Source organism: Chanodichthys erythropterus, chromosome 23, assembly GCF_024489055.1.
Source record: "Chanodichthys erythropterus isolate Z2021 chromosome 23, ASM2448905v1, whole genome shotgun sequence".
NCBI classification, from domain to species: domain Eukaryota; kingdom Metazoa; phylum Chordata; class Actinopteri; order Cypriniformes; family Xenocyprididae; genus Chanodichthys; species Chanodichthys erythropterus.
In genome coordinates this window covers 2,635,228-2,656,034 of record NC_090243.1, presented here as the reverse complement: position 1 = coordinate 2,656,034, position 20,807 = coordinate 2,635,228, and the positions used below count along the sequence as shown (strand labels likewise).

Here is a 20,807-nt window from a genome sequence, read left to right as displayed (position 1 = left end):
AAAAACATTTTTTAATATTTCATTGGTCCTCTCGTTTTTGCATGCGTTCATAATTTCTTTGCATGGCCAAAAAAATAATGTCTGCACAATTTCATTTTTCATTTCATTATCACAAATACAAGCTACACAATATGCTTACATCTTTACCACATTTTTAAAAATATTTGAATTAAGGTTGAAGATGTCAATTTTCCTATGGTGGACATCACATTTGGCCACTACTGTATGTCTGTTCATTGACTTTCCAACTGACTGTCAAACCATGCAGCAAAAGCAAGCCATTTCTATGAGGCTTTCCTGCAGTTGTTGGAGCCATTTATGTAACTCATGTTTGCATCATTGCTCCAACTGTAAATGAGAAGACATACAGTGGTGTGAAAAAGTGCTTGCTCCCTTCCTGATATCTTTTTTTTTTTTTTTTCATGTTTGTCACACTTTAATGTTTCAGATCATCAAACAATTTTAAATATGAATCAAAGATAACACAAGTAAACACAACATGCAATTTTTTTTTTTTTTTTAAATCAAGGTTTTTATTATGAAGGGAAAACAAAATTCAAACCCACATGGCCCTGTGTGAAATTATTGTTTATATATATATATTATATATATTACATCACAGTAAGTCTAATTTTTTAAATCTCTTTTTCTTGATCATCTCTGAGTACTATGTTTTACCATGCCTAATACCAATGTAGCTTACTGCCGTGTGCAACAAGTGTCTCATAGTATCTGCCGAGTGAACGCAGAGAGTAGCATTGTAACAACTTTAAACATACAAAGTATGTAATATGATAAAACAACGCTGCATTACCCCACATACATATGCGTGACCGGAAGAAACAGAAGCGGTCGTCTGCAGCATAGTAAAAGCTCCACTGCTCTCGAATCGTCTCACTTGTCTCTCATTAGCAATCGCTCCAGCGGCCTCGTTCCACTCCAACGCAAAGTACTACAGCATGTGCTTCATAACTCTGCTTCATACTACAGTAATGTTAAAGGTTTTTCATGTGTTTTTTTTGAAGCTTTGATTGTGTTTATTGTGTGCAATATAACATGTGTTCATGTTTCGCGTGTAAAAAAAAACACAGTATTTTTCACATAATTTACTTATCTGTATACCGCTGTTTCCACTGTCATAAAAACGGGCTGGTGACTTCCTTGTTCTATGAAGTCCCTCCTTCAGAAATACGTAACGAGTTCTGATTGTGCCAGCGGTTCCTGTGTTGTGATTCGACAGAAGCTTAGCGCACCTTGCCTGGAAAGGTCACGCCTCTTACCACAACGTGTGCTGCACATAGTTTTACATGTGGATTATTGTGGTGTTGTGCCGAATTAACACAAAAGACAATAATTCCGAGAGACTGAACTCTTTAATCTCCACAAGCAGCGACAGAAAATGTACAACGTTAGCACTCACTCAGAAGAATACCTCATACGGAAAACAGCCATATACATAAACATAGTCCCCTCTTGTGGCCATTATGTGCACTGCAGTCCAACATTAACTATTGCAGTAAGGATACCACAATTATAATTTTCAGGAACCGAGTTAAACATAAATTGTAACCATTGATCTCTAAGTACAGCGTCCCTGGGAAGGCCAAACAAAGGTGATTGGACTGCGGGATGAAAATAACACCGTTTCGACGACATGGCGACAAACACACTCTACAAACGCAACTCTTGCTCTTCTCCGTGGGAGCGCAACAAGACCACGCCCCCTTTTTTGTGTATTCCTGTGGGCGGAGGTTAGTCAAAAAACTGTTTTAGTGACGTCATTAAAGAAGGAAGTAGAGGGATGTAGTCCAAACTGGCCGTTTGATATAGGCGACTTCTGTTAAATAAAATATCTTGCGTGGCATTGAACTTTGAGCTTTAAAATTTTACAGATTTTATTTATACTCTAACAACAACATTACACACTAACTAAAGTTTGAAACATGGGATCACGAAGAACGGGACCTTTAATAAATCTTTAATATGTAAGCTCATCCATGAATATGATTTCTGCCTGTCTCTCAGTGCATTCTTTTCCACCAGCTGTATGTGAAGACAACACTTCCCATGATTCCACGAAATCAAGGCATCATCAAACTACGCCTTTGTTTTGAATAAGCGACCTCTAGCGGCGAAAAACCACATGCCTTTAAGTTAAATTAGTTAGATGTTACACATAATTTGTCTGTAAAGCATAAAGTGTTGCGCATTTTATTGGTGCAGAGACTGCAGAGATTATATGTAATTTGTAAAACATCTGAAAATGAAGCACCACAATCATGCAGTGATTAAGTCTGTCCCATTGAGTAAACAAAAATCTTAAAACACTTGCGGTCTTCATGCCTACTTGAACACTTTGGCTAAACTCCGCAAACGTCATGCAAGCAGATAAGTGGTCAAGTGTGAACATCTTAAGTGTATTTGGACAGGCCCATACTTAGGAACCAGGACAACCAACAAGAACTAAACACAGGAACTAAGAACACAGGAAACATGGAATGGAATAAAAATCAAAATAACTGAAATAAACAAAACTAGATGAGACCGTGCTAAAAAATTTAATTTAAATAGCTGTCTAATCAAAAATTGAAAATTTTACTCAGTATTTGTGATTTTTATGCTTTTTATACAGCAAACTGTATTGAACCTGCCTCTGTTTATGTAGGGGAGTGCGGTACTATCACTTATCAACTACTATCAACTATCAGAAAACTATCAATTTAGTTGTTTAGTTCTTTAATGCTTCTCTAACTACCAGAAAATATTAACAAGTTTTAAATACCAGTTGCACAGATAGGGGTTCGTTGTAACATGTGTTACACTGTGCCCTGCTATTAGAACTATGCTATTCTATGGAGTTACTGATATAATTGGCATAATTAACGTTTATGAATTTCTGTTGAGTAACCATGGGGGAAAAAAAGGTGAATAATGACCGAGAGACAGAACTTGAACATTTAGAGAACTGTGAGTAGAGGGAAGGGAGTGTTTTATTCAGCTCTGTGTTTTTCTAAATGTCTGAATATGTTTCTTCATCTGTTTGCCAGTATTGTTTTGACCTACGCTGTATAGCTGTTTTGCAGTGTTCATTGTCAAACTACAAAATGCTTTTATTTTAAATGAAAAACATATATATTTTATTGACAATATATTTTAGTTTGCCATGTATATATATTTTTTCCATTAAATCAACATTTTTAAGCTGTCATATGGTCATGATACAAGGTGCCCCATCATGTGTTACAATGTGCCCCACCTATGGGGCATGTTGTCACATTACACTTCCCTTCTTTCCGGGTAAAAAAAGAAAAAAGTATATGCTGTATTAATAAAACAAAGCCACATATTTGAACCAGACATGTGAAATTAATGTGGAACAAAAGAAATTCTCTGAAACCCTAAGTAGATTTACACAAACTGAGAAAGTCAAAAAGTGTTTCAGTGATTGAACAAGTTTTAATTATCAGTAAATGTATGAATCAGTCTGTAAAGAACAGAATAGCAAAGTGATGCCGAAAAGGAAGTTTAAAGCTGACCCACAAAAACATTGATGCTGTAAATTATCATGCTTCTTCCTTACATGGTATTCACTGAAACAAAGAGTCTTAAATGGATTATTGATTTATTATTTTGCAAAAAAAAGTTCCCGACCCTACTTGTGACAAAGAGGTACTAGTTTAAAAACATATGGTTAGACTGGTAATCAATGACCACTGAATTCATGAAGACATGAATTGAGAATAAAAATGGAGATAAGTCCCAAAGCTATAATTAAAACTTCCTGAAGGATTAATCTAGACATATGCCTAAACTTAAAATTTCATGTAAAATGTAAAGAATGTGTGTAATAATGAATAAAGCCGGTAACACTTACAATATGGTTCCTTTTGGTAACATCACTTACGTTATTGTAAAGTGTTACTTGCTTTCTAACCAAAGTTGTTATGTTGTTCACATCTGTATATTATCCAAGCAGATGACATTTTCTGTTAAATCATATGTTTATGATTCTGATGTATATTAATAGTTGACAGTCTTTTGGCATTTCAAATGGTGCAGTTGGTGGAAAAGTCAATTGCTTAAAATGGATCATGTGATTGTCCTGACAGCATCTGTCATTATTTCTCTCTTTTTATGAAATCATTTTCATAAATGCATTCGATCTGTACACGACGCTGACAAATAAAAAAAAGGTCATTATTTACTCTAACATTTTTACATTTTATGAATATCAACTTATGATGTTTCTCATTAGTAATGTCAATAATGCAGTCCTCTAAAAAAAGTATAGAATTACCTGATCACTTTCTCTAACCATGGATTCAATGGATGCTTTTGCCTTTTGCACCCTGTATCGACAGGAAATTCATAAATCACAAACATGAACATTTGTGGAACATCATATTTAGTCTTTGCATACCTTCTTAAAAGTGTTGCCAGAAGAAATAACAACAGTAAAGCTGAAATTCCTCCTACACAGCCTGCGATCAAAGGCACGGATAATTCTACTGGGTGGCAGATAAAAACAGAAATAAACAAATGTTGGTGTTCAGTAGATTATACACAATACGAGACAAGGTCAAGTCATGAAACTGCATGTAAAAAATATATAAATTAAACTCACCTGCCACAGTCAGCTGGATCTCTTCTGATTTCTCATTACCATGATCATTCTTTGCTTTGCAGAAGTACAAGCCTCCACTCATCCTATTTACAGTAAAGGTCAGTTGTTCTCCAAAATCCAGCTGATTCTCCTGTCCACGTTTGTACCAGGTGTAGTTCATGTCATTTGATGGATTGGCTCTGCTTTTGCAGGTCAAAGTCACATTAGTGCCAACAGAGACTGAAGCAGATGGATCAATGATGATGCTAGTTTCTTTTGGAGGAACTTGAGGACAAAGTAGAAACATCTTTAGATAAACTAGATGTTATAATATTATCTGAACATAATAATGCTAATGAAAGAGCAGAACTACTCCAAATCTCTTACACAGGACTCGTAGTATCACGGTGGTCTCCACAGTTGAGTCATTAGATGTATTTCTTGGATATGTAGCAGTGCAGGAGATGTTCTTTCTGTGATCCATGTATGAAGCTTTGAAGGTCATGAGTGAAAACACTGACTGGGTTTTATCAGGTTTCTCCTGTAACTGTGTTGTAATGTGGGCAGATTCAGGGATGTTGGACCAGGATATTGTAGGAGGTTGTTTGGGGCAGGGGGCTTCAGCAGAGCAGCTCAGATTGACTGTTGTGTTCTCCATCACTTCTTTCAGATCAGTGGGTTTAAGGATGAGAGGTTGTGGTGAATCTACAGGGCAAATTGTACAAAGTATAAAATACTGTTAAATTTAAGGAAAACCTATACGACTGCATACATGCTACGAAAGGACAAATAAGCATATACGGGGAGAGTATACAATCAATTTTTGGTCCCACTTTATATTAAGTGGCCTTAACTACTATGTACTTACATCAAAAAATAAGTACAATGTACTTATTGGGTTCATATTGAATTGCAAAACACTTTTGCTGCGGGAGATACGGGTAAGGATAGGGAAAGCTTTGGTGGTATGGGTAGGTTTAAGGGTAGGGGTAAGGTGTAAGGGATGGGTCAACAGTGTAATTATAAATGTAATTACAGAAATTAATTATAGATGTAATTACATGCAGGTGTTTTTAAAATATAAGTACAATGTAAAAACATGTATGTACACAATAAGTGCATTGTATCAAATGATTAATTTAAATGTAAGTACATAGTAGTTAAGGCCACTTAATATAAAGTGGGACCCAATTTTTTTTTAGTGTATTTTACTGAAAACCACACTACTCACAGAAATCAGTTTATAGGACTGGGCGATAAAACTATAACAATAATTATCGCAACAAGTTTTCTCGATAAAATGATAACTAGAGTTAGATAAATGTTCAATATAATGTTTATTCATTAAAAGCGGAACAACTCATTTTTTATTAAACTATATCATTTGTGCATTTATACTAAATGTATTTAGGCTACTGTTTTTTTCATATAAATCAGAGTTCAGAGAATCTTTATTGTCTATCAACAATGATAGAAATTTTTCTTAGGTTAAGAGGCTCTCATACAATACAACATAACAATACATACATACAATCCACAACACAGTTCATTGTAAAACAAAACACCCTAGAAGTAAAAACACAAAATCACTCAACCTTATTTAAAATAGTTACTGCATTGGACACAAAAGAATTCATGTAAGCCTTCTTCGAATTCTAAACCGGCATCCTGATGGAAGTAACTGAAAAGCATTGTAAAGAGGATGTGTACAATCTGAGATAATATAAACTGCTTTCCTCTTAACTGAGTAAATACCACAGAAACCATAGTTACATTTTGGTAGTGAGGTGATATGCTTGGTTTTAACTCATTATCTAAATGTATGCTACTATGGAAGACTAATGGCTAATTTGAATAAAACTCAAACAGAATAATTTGCTATATAAAAATGAAGTTGTTATAATTTTTTATAGATGTTTCTGTTTTTGTTAATGAACATAAATTTACATCTGCATCCTAACTTAAGGTTCTACTTCTGTCAACTCAAGCTACTGTCAAATGTGCATTTCTAAGAGACAAAACATATTCATTTTGTGGCCTGCATTGCAAGATACACATAATCAAAATCAGGCAATACAAACCTGTTTCATAATTTGAAACAATATCACCCGTTAGCACATGCAGAAATTAATAAATATTTTTTTTTCTATTAAGATATTTAATTTTAAGGTAAAAAAAAGACTGGAAAAGTGTAAAGAATTAAAAAATGTGAAGTGTTCGCCATGTTCTGACAATAAAGAGTAGTTTAAAATTACAATTAATGGTCTGGTTTCTATAGCTTTCACTTAGAAGCACAAATCTGCCTTTAAAGTTTAAAGGAATAAAGATTTGACATTTATTGTGATAATTATTGATATCGACTGATATGAAAAATGTTATTGTGATCATTTTTTTGGCCATATCGCCCAGCCCCAGTTTATTCTTATTGGATTTTCTGTAAAGTCAGGATTTTCTGATTTAAAGTAAGCATGAAATGTAAATTGTTGTTGTCCTCCCTAGTTTGATGAACATCTGACTGAAAGGCTTCCTTAACAAGAAAAAAAAAAATGTAGGGTTTTGCTGTGATCTCATGTGAGCTAGTGACAGACAAATTGTCCTACCCTTATGCCGAAAAACACATCGTCAGAGAAGAGAAGGGATGTAGTTGCAAGATGGAAGGATAGTTATTTTTTAATAAAGATTTTGAGGGCAAATGAATAAAAACATGATGATGTGCACAGATAAATCATTTATAATAAATACTACAATATTCCATTAAACATAAATGGTCAATTTTGATTTCATGGTGATTTCTTTCAAGCAATTCTGAAGACAACAAACTCACAGAGACATATGCATCTTAGTGTTTGGAGACAAATGACAAGGCTTAAGCTAGTCCTGGATGTTTAAGCTGTTTTAACTGAAAGCAGCTTGTAATGGCATATCTTAAAATATGTCAGTGCCATTGTTTTGTCTCAAGATGTACACCAGTAATGTTTTTTTTTTTTTTCTTGGGCACTTTTATAAAAGATACTTAAATGTCATTAAATGTCATTGAAATAAGGCCTAATCCTGGCTTAATCTAAGCCCTGTCTGTGAAACCAGGCCTGTGTTTATCCATGGAGGACACAATAAATTCATTTTAATTATAAAAATATTCAGGGACTTAATCATAAATTATAATATTTGAGTAAACAGTGAGTAAACACTGCTCTGGGTGTTCACCATACTTGGCAACACATCACATCACTCGCATTTTAAAAATGTCACAAGAGAATAATATAGTTTACAGTGAAGACCTACTTACCTGAGACAGAAATGTTGATGGGGTTGTCACTGTATGTGTAGTTCCAATCCGATGGATTTATTTCCACCCTGAAGTAGTAGTTGTCTGAATGATTCTTCATCACATCATAGAAAACAGTGGTACATTCACGCTGACTAAGATTTCCAAGTATCTCTATATTACTGAATCCTTTGGTGATGTTTGCACTTCCATTAAAAACCACCAAATTCTCTGGGTTTCTAAAAGAATGGTCTGTCTTTATCCAGAAGCCAAATTTACTTTCTGTGTTTTTTAAACTTATGTTCGACACTTGAAATCTGCAAGGTATCTGCACACAAGAGCCGCTCAGTGCTGTTATTCTGCTGGGCAATTCAGCATTAGATTTAGATTCTGAAAACAGAAAAACAATATAAACATACAAAAATACCTTAAAATCACATTTTGCAAAATAAGTGTAAGTACAGAATTAAAGCAAAATTAAAGCTTCCTGGTGATATTATTTTCAGTTAGACAGCACAAGGAACTCACCTGAAGATACCAGAAAAAGTTCATATGTTACGAACAGAAAAGTAATGAAAAGAACGGCATACATCTTGAGTGCTACAGATACAAATACACACAAAGACACTATGAAGACAATTCACAGGGGTCTTACACTTTTTTTTTTTTTTGAAAGACAGTCAAAAGCATTATATTTTCTGTATGTCTCCTCATTATGATTTTATTATGATTAGTATTTACATTTTAATATTTTATCTTAAATTAATAATAATTGTTTTGGTTACACTTTACTTTAAGGTGTCCATGTTACAGTGTAATTACACATTAACATACTGAGTAATACTAATTTACATGTACTTACTATAGATTTAGGGTTAGTTGCTGTAATAATGCACGGTTTATATTTTTAAAATGTTAGTAATTACACGTGTAACAAGGACACTAAATAAAGTGCTTTTAAAAGTTTTTTAAATGTGATAGTATTAAAAATTGATAGAACATCCTTACCACAAGCAGTACAATCTGTAATTCAAGGAAAAACAGAAGTAAATAATTTATTTGTGTTCACATACATTACTATGCAAATATTATCAGACAGTTCCTCTGTGGTTTTTACATTTAAAAGGTTTAAAATGACCAAATTAAAAACAAACACAATGCTCAAGTCCAGAAAGTTCAAAACATGATTTAACATATAAATACTAAACTTCAAATTTAATTTGTATCATTTCTTCATCATTTTAATATAGCAGGTGACACTTTTTTATATAGTGTGTTGACTGTTGTACTCCATGTAGGTTTTAATCTCCAGAAAAGTACTATTCATGAACTGTCATCATTACTCCCTTAAGCAAGACACTCAAAAGCAGCTTTATACTATCTCTGTAATAAAGGTACATTATTTCCAAAACATTATTAGATATTACAAAACAGGTACTTGGAAATAGAATAATGGTCCATAATTTTTAGGTAACTGCGTAATGCAGGACAAATGAGTAATTGCCTTTTGAGTCGGTCTCTCCCGACACTTGCGTCATCAATAGATGGCGTTATAGGTTATATTCCCCTCCTTCCTCGAATCTTCGGAAGCCTTATGAAATCTCACGTGTGAGAATTCCACCAATGGTGTTAAAGCGCGCAAAATAGAGGCAGGCTGCTCCACACTATAAGGCGGTGCTAGATGCCATTGCTTTAGAATCTTTTCCTTCAGCTACAAGAAGCCAGCTACAGCTCACCATTGAGGTACGCTCATCCAGGGGACGATGCCTAAAGGATTGCTGCTCTGCTGCAGTGTTCAGGTGAGTATGGCAATTTTCATCAGATGCCTTGTGGACCACGGCATTTCTGCATGGGCAAGGCCCTCTCAGATGCAGCACTGTCCGAGTCCGTCTGCTCTTACTAACAGCAGTGGACCTTATGGACTCCGGTGATGAGCTCATGCCTACTAAGCTTCTGCATTCCTCTCATCCAACGCTTCAGGACAAGCAGCCCCTCGCCTCAGGGCAGGGTAAGGAAGACAAAATTCCCAGCACTCACATGTAGCATATGCATACGTACCAGGATAATCAATAAACTTTGGAATGTTCAGAACGCTTTTAGCACGCTGGACTGTGTCGTAAAATCTCGCCTCGGCTCCGGCCGGTCTGCAAAAGACGAGCAGATTCGACAACTTTGTGGCCTGGCCCAAATTAAACAGAGATAAAACAGTCCACTGGCGGAGCGGCCATCTTGTCCGTAGGCACTGGCAGAGCGGCCATCTTGTCCGTAGGCACTGGCGGAGCGGCCATCTTGTCCGTAGGCACTGGCGGAGCGGCCATCTTGTCCGTAGGCACTGGCGGAGCGGGCATCTTGTCCGTAGGCACTGGCAGAGCGGCCATCTTGTCAGTAGACACTGGGGGACTTGAGTGCGCTGAAACCGGCGGGCTTGAGTGCGTTGCAACCGGCGGGCTTGAGTGCGTTGCAACCGGCGGGCTTGAGTGCGTTGCAACCGACGGGCTTGAATGCGTTGCAACTGGTGGACTTGAGTGCATAGAAACCGGCGGGCTTGAGTGCGTTGCAACCGACGGGCTTGAGTGCGTTGCAACTGGTGGACTTGAGTGCATAGAAACCGGCGGGATTGAGTGCGAAGCGGCCGGAGGAGGCTTTGAAATTCCAGCTGCTCGTGCTGACGTCAGCGGTGGATCATCCACACTGGACAACAATCCTCTCCACTCTCGGATGGATCCAGAAATGTGAAGTGACTCTGGGCAATCAGCGGAGACGTGACGTGACTCTGGGTGATCAGTGGAGATGTGAAGTGGCTCTGGGACTTGACTTTGCTCATGAAGATCATCTGTGACTTGACTTGGCTCACGAAGATCATCTGTGACTTGACTTGGCTCACGAAGATCAACTGTGACCTGACTTGGCTCACGAAGATCAACTGTGACTTGGCGGGTCAACAACACCCACAGTAAAGGGAGAGCCGTTCAGTTGCAATGCCAGGTCAATATATTGTTCTAATATCCCGTTAGGGTGATGAAATGGCATGACGGAACTGAGCGGGTCAGACAGTCAACAGCGAAAGAATATCATGAGGCACTCCTCATTGAAACAAGTTAACGTTGCCAGTTCAATAAAGTCCACGACATAATCCTCTATAGCTCTTTCTCCTTGACGGAGACACATTAACTGGGCCAATGGATTCATATTAGCTGAGACAGGAACACTTATGGTAGCTGCTGGATCTTGTGCTGGCGAAGTCTTCTGTAACGAAACGGGACTCAGGCAGGGATCCATTTGCAGTGCTTTATTAAAAGTGAGTGTGGTCGTACAGGCAAGGTCAAAACAGGAACAAACAGGAACAGCAAGGGACAGGCAGAATCGTAGTCAATATACAGGCAATGGTCAGGACAGGCAGATATCATTCACAGGTCAGGATACAATATACAGTCCAAAGGCAGGCGGCAGAGAATGGTACACGAGTAACAGACGGGATCAGTAACAGACAGGCTGACAGGAGGATAATGCTCGGAATAGTAACACAAGTTAACAAGACTTCACAATGATGTGTGGTGAATGAGAGTCTTTTATAGTCCGGTAAATGTGCTGCTGGGTGTGGTGATTAGTGATTAGTGTGAAGGTGACTGGCAGGGAGGATTATAGGAATTGGAGTCCAGGAAGTGACAGGAATCATGACAACTTGAGTAATTTTGATGCATTTTTTTTTTTTTTACCATGTTCAGGGTAACAGAGACAATTGCTTATGTCTCAGACACATTAGTGTTGTGATTAGTAATTAATTAATAATACTTTATAATTTGTCATAGTAGTTCTTAATGAGGCTAAACTTATCCAGTAATTACTGATTACCTAATAAGGTGCACGGATTATGTTTTGTTCTGGTTTGGTTCTGTCTATGTTTTGTTCCTGTCATATTAAGCTGATCTAGTTTCTATGTACGTGCCAGTTTGGTCATGATTCTGTTCACCTCTTGGGCTATTTCTTAACTCATTAGCTTCTCTGTGTATTTAAGTCCTGTGTTCATTCAATTCATTGTTCGGTGTCATCGTTATTTTGGTTGTCTTTGCTCCCCATGCTCTCCTGTGTATTCTGTGTTGGAATTTTGGATTAAAGATATTTTGAATTATTCATCTTTTTGAGCTTACTGAAGTAACCAAGCTTGACTAGGAACCATCTCCATCCTAAATTTGTCATTACTTACTGATTAGTTAATCTTGTTTCCATATTAGTTAATGGTAGCAACTGAAGTGTTAGTGTAGAACTAGTCATTTGTCCTGCATTACTTTGACGGACGATTATTCTAAAGTGTTACCCAGATCTTTATTACACAATGTAATATAAAATACAACAGCATTCACTTCCACAAAACAAAACAAACCAAACATGCTCTTCTATAATTATTAAATAATTGTCTTTATTAAAAAATACTTTTGAGCATTTAAAACTTTACAGGAAGGTCTTCAAAATTATGAAATAACCCGAATGTAAGTAAACAATACGGTATGAGAGGCTGTGCTGTATTGTGAATAAGTCACGGCTGAAGGGCGCTGTTAGGCACAATGTGAAGCGGAGTGCCTGCAACCCCTTCAGCCGTGACTTATTCACGGTACAGCACTAGCCTCGAGTACCTTATTGCTTTTATAAAACAATTACCACACAATACAAATATATCAATGCTGCAACTTTAATGAAGTAAACTGTCACTAAAAGCCTTCCTCCCACCAGAAAAAATAGTCCCTGACTGACCCTGACAGAAGTTTCATTATTTTGTTTGCATTACTTTGCTTAGTAAGTAGCAAAGACTTTTACATTTAAATGACTGAAATGCTTTGATTAGCGCTGTCAGTCACAGGAATGTTTAAGATCAGCTCTGAACTCCTCTGACTGAAATTGCTTTAATTTAAAATGAGCTATATGAACAAAAACTGAAATGTTTTACTGAAAACTTGGTTAATTTTTATTATTATTATTATTTATTTATTTATAATTAACTGTGTGTAATGATCTAAACTTTAAGCATACAAGTACATTTGCTCTGTCACCCCTTTACGAAAAATAGTTTAACATTTGCTCATCAGTTACTAAAACATAGGGTTAGGATAATAATCAGACATTTGATTTACCATTTAGGAAGGAACAAATGAAGAAAAACTAATAGAGAAGTAGGACCAAAAAAAAAAAAAAATGCATATATCAAGTTTATAATTACAGAATACTTACGATGTGGCATTTAAACACCTGACTGGAAGAATATGCAATCACTATTAGGAAAAACAATGAATGTGATGTACAGTAATTTATATATACAGTACAGTCCAAAAGTTTGGAACCACTAAGATTTTTAATGTTTTTAAAAGAAGTTTCGTCTGCTCACCAAGGCTACATTTATTTAGTTAAAAATACAGTAAAAAAAACAGTAATATTGTGAAATATTATTACAATTTAAAATAACTGTGTACTATTTAAATATATTTGACAAAGTAATTTATTCCTGTGATGCAAAGCTGAATTTTTAGCATCATTACTCCAGTCTTCAGTGTCACATGATCCTTCATAAATCATTCTAATATGCTGATTTGCTGCTCAATAAACATTTATGATTATTTTCAATGTTGAAAACAGTTGTGTACTTTTTTTTCCAGGATTCCTTGATGAATAGAAAGTTCAAAAGAACAGCATTTATCTGAAATACAAAGCTTCTGTAGCATTATACACTACCGTTCAAAAGTTTGGGGTCAGTAAGAATTTTTATTTTTATTTTTTTTGAAAAGAAATGAAAGAAATGAATACTTTTATTCAGCAAGGATGCATTAAATCAATCAAAAGTGGCAGTAAAGACATTTATAATGTTACAAAAGATTAGATTTCAGATAAACACTGTTCTTTTGAACTTTCTATTCATCAAATAATCCTGAAAAAAATATTGTAAACAAATATTTTGTACAATTGTACACATTAAATGTTTCTTGAGCAGCAGATCGGCATATTAGAATGATTTCTGAAGGATCATGTGACACTGAAGACTGGAGTAATGATGCTGAAAATTCAGCTTTGCCATCACAGGAATAAATTACTTTGTCAAATATATTTAAATAATACACAGTTATTTTAAATTGTAATAGGTTGTTAAATGTTTTATTTCCATACTGAATGACAGTACACATATGAGACAAGACAAGTCAATAAAGCATACTACATTTACACAGTTCACTCAAGCCATTTATTCTAATGTAAACTAATCCTGGTTCATCTCCTTCTCTGGGCCTCTGACCTCGGCATATATCGTCTCTTGTCCTGAGCTCTTCACTGTGGTGCTTTTGGTTTGGGGAGTGGAGAAGTTAATCTCTCCATAGTGGACTATATCATTCTCATCCTTTGGCATCTCCAGCTCTTCACCCGACACAAAAGCACCATTAGTATAAATGGAGCTGATCTGCACTTGTTTTTCCTGACCGTGAAAGAGCAAACATAATAAATGACCGTTTATGTGGATCCACTCTCCTCAGTTTTTTGTTTCTGAATATAATATACCATTATAGTAAATGCATCATATTTATATCAGCTTATTATGGCAATTCCTGTTTGAAATGGCATTAATGTGATCTGCTAAAAGAGTGTAAAACATACCTGATCTGAGATGTCAGTTTTCTTAATAGTGGATGCCTTTAATCTTTGCTCTCTGTATTAATAAGAAATTAATAAAACACACAGAACACCAGTATATGTTTCAAAGTGAAATGACATATGAGAATTCATTTATTCTGAAGTCTGATTGTTCTATTCCATACAATTCGCCATCTAACTGTGCTTACCTGAGGAAAAGTGTTATCAGAAGAAATATCAACAGAAATGCTGAAACTCCTACTACACAGCCAATGATCAAAGACAGCGATTCTAATGAAGCAGAGCCTGATTGAAAAAAATAAAGCAAAATTAGTTGGTCAGTAGGCTGTGTGAAAATAATCATAAACCAATCATAAAACTGGAGCTGCCTATGATGATCATCAGATTATGTTTAGTATCTGTACATAGAAATAGACTCACCTGCCACAATCAGATGGATCTCTTCTGATATTTGAAAACCATGTTCATTCTTTGCTTTGCAGAAGTACCAGCCTCCACTCATCCTATTTACAGTAAAGGTCAGTTGTTCTCCAAAATCCAGCTGATTCTCCTGTCCACGTTTGTACCAGGTGTAGTTCATGTTTTTTGATGGATTGGCTTTGCTTTTGCAGGTCAAAGTCACATTAGTGCCAACAGAGACTGAAGCAGATGGATCAATGGTGATGCGAGTTTCTTTTGGAGGAACTTGAGGGCAAAATAGAAACATCTTTAGATAAACTAGATGCTACAATATTACACATATGAACATGAAAACTACTCCAAATCTCTTACACAGGACTCGTAGCATCATGGTGTTCTCCACAGTTGAGTCATTAGATGTTTTTCTTGGATATGTAGCAGTGCAGGAGATGTTCTTTCTGTGATCCATGTATGAAGCTTTGAAGGTCATGTGTGAAAACACTGACTGGGTTTTATCAGGTTTCTCCTGTAACTGTGTTGTAATGTTGGCAGATTCAGGGATGTTGGACCAGGATATTGTAGGAGGTTGTTTGGGGCAGGGGGCTTCAGCAGAGCAGCTCAGATTGACTGTTGTGTTCTCCATCACTTCTTTCAGATCAGTGGGTTTAAAGATAAGAGGCTGAGGTACATCTACAGGGCACCAAAAAAAAAAAAAAAAAAAAATACACTATTGACTATTGATACAATATGACACTATTGTTTTTCTACAGATGCTTTACAGCAGAATTTATATTTCATTTAAAGTTTGCATCATTGATTGCATTACTTTACTTTAAGACTGTGAAGCTGCTTTGGAACAGTCTCTATTGTATAAAGCACTACAAAAATAAAAGCGACAACATTCAGAAACGAACTGTATGATATGAGTCACTGAACTGTTGACTCAACCTTTTCCCTTAAATACACTGATTTATTTAGGAACAAAACACTGTTTGATCCTTGAAGAAACACAATGGTTGATTCTTCAATGACTCAATTTGGAATTATTTTCTGGAGTGAAAATAGACTGTTAGTAAAAGGTAAATACTGTGTCCAAGTTACTCAGTTTTAACTTCTACTTTATTGAACTTTTGTATAAAAGTTCTTTTCTTAATACAATCACTTAATTGTATTATTTTAATTTAGTACTTGGAACTACAATGTCAATACAGGTACATTTCACAAACAAAACTCATGTGAAACTCCAGTAGTCTGTGGGCCCATTTTGCTTCCACAACAAAATACTTCCTCTCAATTATGGAAAACTATTAATTTGACGAGAAGTATTAATATTACTAAATGTTCCGTCTTTGGTAATTTAACAGTTCTTTTTGTCATAGGTATTTTGTTGTGGGGACTTTTAGGCCAAGAAACAAGAGAAGAATCCCAAATACAAACAAAAACTAATGACTGAATCATCTTGCAACTAAAGGCATTTAATTAATTTAAGGAATGATCATATATTTCATTGAGATATGCAACACAGATTACCAATAATTGGGGAACCCATGATTAAGCACCAAAGCTAAATTTTGGTTACAGTAATTGTATTTAATTGCTGAGTAATATAAAGTAACTATGTACTTACTATAGGGTTAGAATTAGGGTTTGGTTTAGGGTTAGTTGCATGTAATTATGCATAACTTATACTTATTACTAAAGTAAGTACATGTAACAATGACACAAAGTGTTACCTAAATATTCTATATACTGTAATCATGTTCACAACTTGTAATAATTAATTAATTAATTAATACAATTAATTACTCAATAATGAGTTATTTTTTCTGCCTAAAATTAATACATAATGTCAGCTAACTGTGATTTGTATTTGTACATTTCTAAAATACATTACTTGGACACAGTCACCTCTGATAACTAAATTGTAATGTAGACATGCATTTTCTGTGAAGCTGCTTTGATGCTATCCAAAAAAAAGCACTATACAAATAAATTTGAATTAAATTATAAATCAATCACAGTATAATATTGATGGCATAACAGAACAATATAGTTTACAGAGCCACTTACCTGAGACAGAAATGTTGATGGGGTTGTCACTATATGTGTATTTCCAATCTGATGGCTTTGTTTCCAGCCTAAAATAGTAGTTGTCTGAATGATTGTTCATGATATCATAGAAAACAGTGGTACATTGACGCTGACTAAGATTTCCAAGTATCTCTATATGACTGAATCCATTGGTGATGTTTGAACTTCCATTAAAAACCACCAAACTCTCTAGGCTTTGCAGAGAATGGTTCTTCTTTATCCAGAAGCCAAGTAATCTTTCTGTGTTTGTCAAATTGTTCTCTGACACATTAAATCTACAAGGCATCTGCACACAAGAGCCGTTCAGTGCCGTTATTCTGCTGGGCAATTCTGCATTATATTTAGATTCTGAAAACAGAAAAACAATATAAACATACAAAAACACTTTATAATATTTTGTTTCACATTAGTGCAATACTAGAGCTTTTTTTTTCCTTTTCATTTTAGACTCACCTGAAGATACCACAAGCAGAAATAACAGAAAAACCATGAAAGGAAAGACAGACATCTCAAGTGCTGTAGGTACAAACATGAAAGCATTAGTTTCCAGTCTACAAAGATGATTTACAGGAATGCCACACTTTTATTGATAGACAAAGACTCTTAAAAAGTTGTAAACTCTGAAATATAATTTAATGCGACTATTTATGCATTGGATAAAGTCTGAAATGTGCTCACATGAAAATGATAAAGAAGCCTCACCTACAGCAGTCAGTCGTTCATTCAGAGTAAAGCAGAAGTCCAGCACTATTTCCTCACAGTACTGTGGATTTCTGTAAACCTGACTACTAGTCTTCAGAGTAATGATGCAGAGGTTAACTCTTTCCCCATGTGTACTTTCAACAGGAGAAGCATTTAACATTACCACATTAAAATGAACCAAATGCCCAACTCTGTAAAATATGCATATGGGTCAATATCACTGCCTTTTGGTGTCCTGTACATAAATAACTAATTTGCCATGATAAATTAACATAAAAAAGACTATCAAAGGGTGTGTTGTATAAGGCTAAGTTTCTATATTCATAACAAAAGCATTACTTGGCTCTTTAGATACATTTTCTAGATTTTGTATAATAAGATGTGTGTTATTTGCTATGTCCCATGCACTGCTCATTAAATATGAATAAGAGTAAAATATAGTCAAATCATATTGTAAATTTTAAAAATGTAGTTTTCCTATTAATATTTCTTTTTAAATAAGAGATTACTCAGTTTGAGTGTACTGATTATTTGGTAATAAAATTATTAAAAGATTATTAAATAAAATATTTTTATTTAATAAAAAAAAAAAGTTTTTTCATGTCCCTTGAATGGTTGTCCACCCTGTCCTATTGGGGAATTTGTCCCTTTAAGAAAAGGCCATCCCCTTTAGTGACATCAGCACGTCTCTTCAGTGGCGGGAATTTCAACGGCTGAAGTAAGTTGGTGACTTTCCAACTGACAAATTTTCTTAGTTTGAGTTTGCTGTTGTGAATCGGGCTACGGTAAGGAGATAGGATAATTCTTAACCAAAAAAAAGTTATGGACTGCAGCTTTAAGATGCATTGAATCAGTATGAATTAAATTAAACTAAAATGAATATGTGACGGGTTGTATAAATAGAAGTTGAATAAATTTTTCATTGTCATTTTGTCATGCTTTGTGTGTTCTGCTTTATGTGTCCACCCCGTCATGTGCTGGTCCACCCTGTCTTCTTGATATTTTAAAATAATATTTTAAATAATTCAATCATACAGGTGCTGGTCATATAATTAGAATATCATCAAAAAGTTTATTTATTTCACTAATTCCATTCAAAAAGTGAAACTTGTATATAATATTCATTCATTACACACAGACTGATATATTTCAAATGTTTATTTCTTTTAATTTTGATGATTATAACTGAGAACTAAGGAAAATCCCAAATTCAGTATCTCAGAATATTACTTAAGACCAATATAAATAAAGGATTTTTAGAAATCTTGGCCAACTGAAAAGTATGAACATGAAAAGTATGAGCATGTACAGCACTCAATACTTAGTTGGGGCTCCTTTTGCCTGAATTACTTTGAATTACTGCAGCAATGTGGTGTGGCATGGAGTCGATCAGTCTGTGGCACTGCTCAGGTATTATGAGAGCCCAGGTTGCTCTGATAGTGGCCTTCAGCTCTTCTGCATTGTTGGGTCTGGCATAATCGCATCTTCCTCTTCACAATACCCCATAGATTTTCTATGGGGTTAAGGTCAGGCGAGTTTGCTGGCCGATTAAGAACAGGGATACCATGGTCCTTAAACCAGGCACTAGTAGCTTTGGCACTGTGTGTAGGTGCCAAGTCCTGTTGGAAAATGAAATCTGGATCTCCATAAAGTTGGTCAGCAGCAGGAAGCATGAGGTGCTCTAAAACTTCCTGGTATACAGCTGCGTTGACCTTGGACCTCAGAAAACACAGTGGACCAACACCAGCAGATGACATGGCACCCCAAACCATCACTGACTATGGAAACTTTACACTGGACCTCAAGCAACGTGGATTGTGTGCCTCTCCTCCATTCCTCCAGTCTCTGGGACCCTGATTTCCAAATGAAATGCAAAATTTACTTTCATCAGAGAACATAACTTTGGACCACTCAGCGGCAGTCCAGTCCTTTTTGTCTTTAGGCGCTTCTGACGCTGTCTGTTGTTCAAGAGTGGCTTGACACAAGGAATGCGACAGCTGAAACCCATGTCTTGCATATATCTGTGCGTAGTGGTTCTTGAAGCACTGACTCCAGCTGCAATCCACTCTTTGAGAAATCTCCCCCACATTCTTGAATGGGTTTTGTTTCACAATCCTCTATAGAGTGCGGTTATCCCTATTGCTTGTACACTTTTTTTCTACCACATCTTTTCCTTCCCTTCGCCTCTCTATTAATGTGCTTGGACACAGAGCTTTGTGAACAGCCAGCCTCTTTTGCAATGACCTTTTGTGTCTTGCCCTCCTTGTGCAAGGTGTCAATGGTCATCTTTTGGACAACTATCAAGTCAGCAGCCTTCCCCATGGTTGTGTAGCCTACAGAACTAGACTAAGAGACCATTTAAAGGCCTTTGCAGGTGTTTTGAGTTAATTAGCTGATTAGAGAGCAGGTGTCTTCAATATTTAACCTTTTCAAAATTTCACTAATTTTCTGAGATACTGAATTTGGGATTTTCCTTAGTTGTCAGTTATAATCATCAAAAGTAAAAGAAATACATTTTTGAAATATATCAGTCTGTGTGTAATGAATAAATATAATATACAAGTTTCACTTTTCGAATGGAATTAGTGAAATAAATCAACTTTTTTGATGATATTCTAATTATATGACCAGCACCTGTATATAATTCAGTGTGTTCAATAGCTAGGTGTGTGTGAGCAATAACATGCAAAAAACTGCATCCAAATATAACAGTTTTCTCAAATAAAAAAAAAAAAATGCATGTGCGAATTGTATAAGTTTCTTTAAAAACATAATTTACATAGAATCCTTTATGTATTTATAATTTGAAAGCAAACCAATAACCCTGTTTAGGAAAGGGACATCATACATTTCAGAAAATATAATTTGCATCTTAATATTACCATGAAAACATTTAACACTAATATACATGTCCATGACAGGGTGGACATATCTTATGGTTTATGCTCCAAATAATGGCCCATAATTATCTAAAAATGTGTGGGATCTCAGCCATATATTTTTTATAATACTTAAGTGTCTTTATTTTAAGACAAAGCAAATGGAATATTAAAACCATAATTGAGTATTGTGAGGGTTATAAGGCACTCTATGGTGATACTGACCTAAATACACGATCAA

General features: G+C 35.5%; 1 protein-coding gene across 1 annotated transcript; it reads right to left on the bottom strand.

Annotated features, from left to right (window-relative positions):
• Positions 1 to 14,044: 14,044 nt before the first annotated feature.
• LOC137014373 (B-cell receptor CD22-like) lies at positions 14,045 to 17,497 on the bottom strand. Its single transcript, XM_067378657.1, has 7 exons — positions 17,439 to 17,497; positions 16,965 to 17,333; positions 15,267 to 15,584; positions 14,916 to 15,179; positions 14,684 to 14,780; positions 14,499 to 14,550; positions 14,045 to 14,319 (listed from the first exon to the last, which is right to left on the bottom strand). Exons 1-7 carry the CDS (start codon positions 17,491 to 17,493, stop codon positions 14,107 to 14,109), a joined length of 1,368 nt encoding a protein of 455 aa, XP_067234758.1. The 5' UTR covers positions 17,494 to 17,497; the 3' UTR covers positions 14,045 to 14,106.
• Positions 17,498 to 20,807: the final 3,310 nt, after the last annotated feature.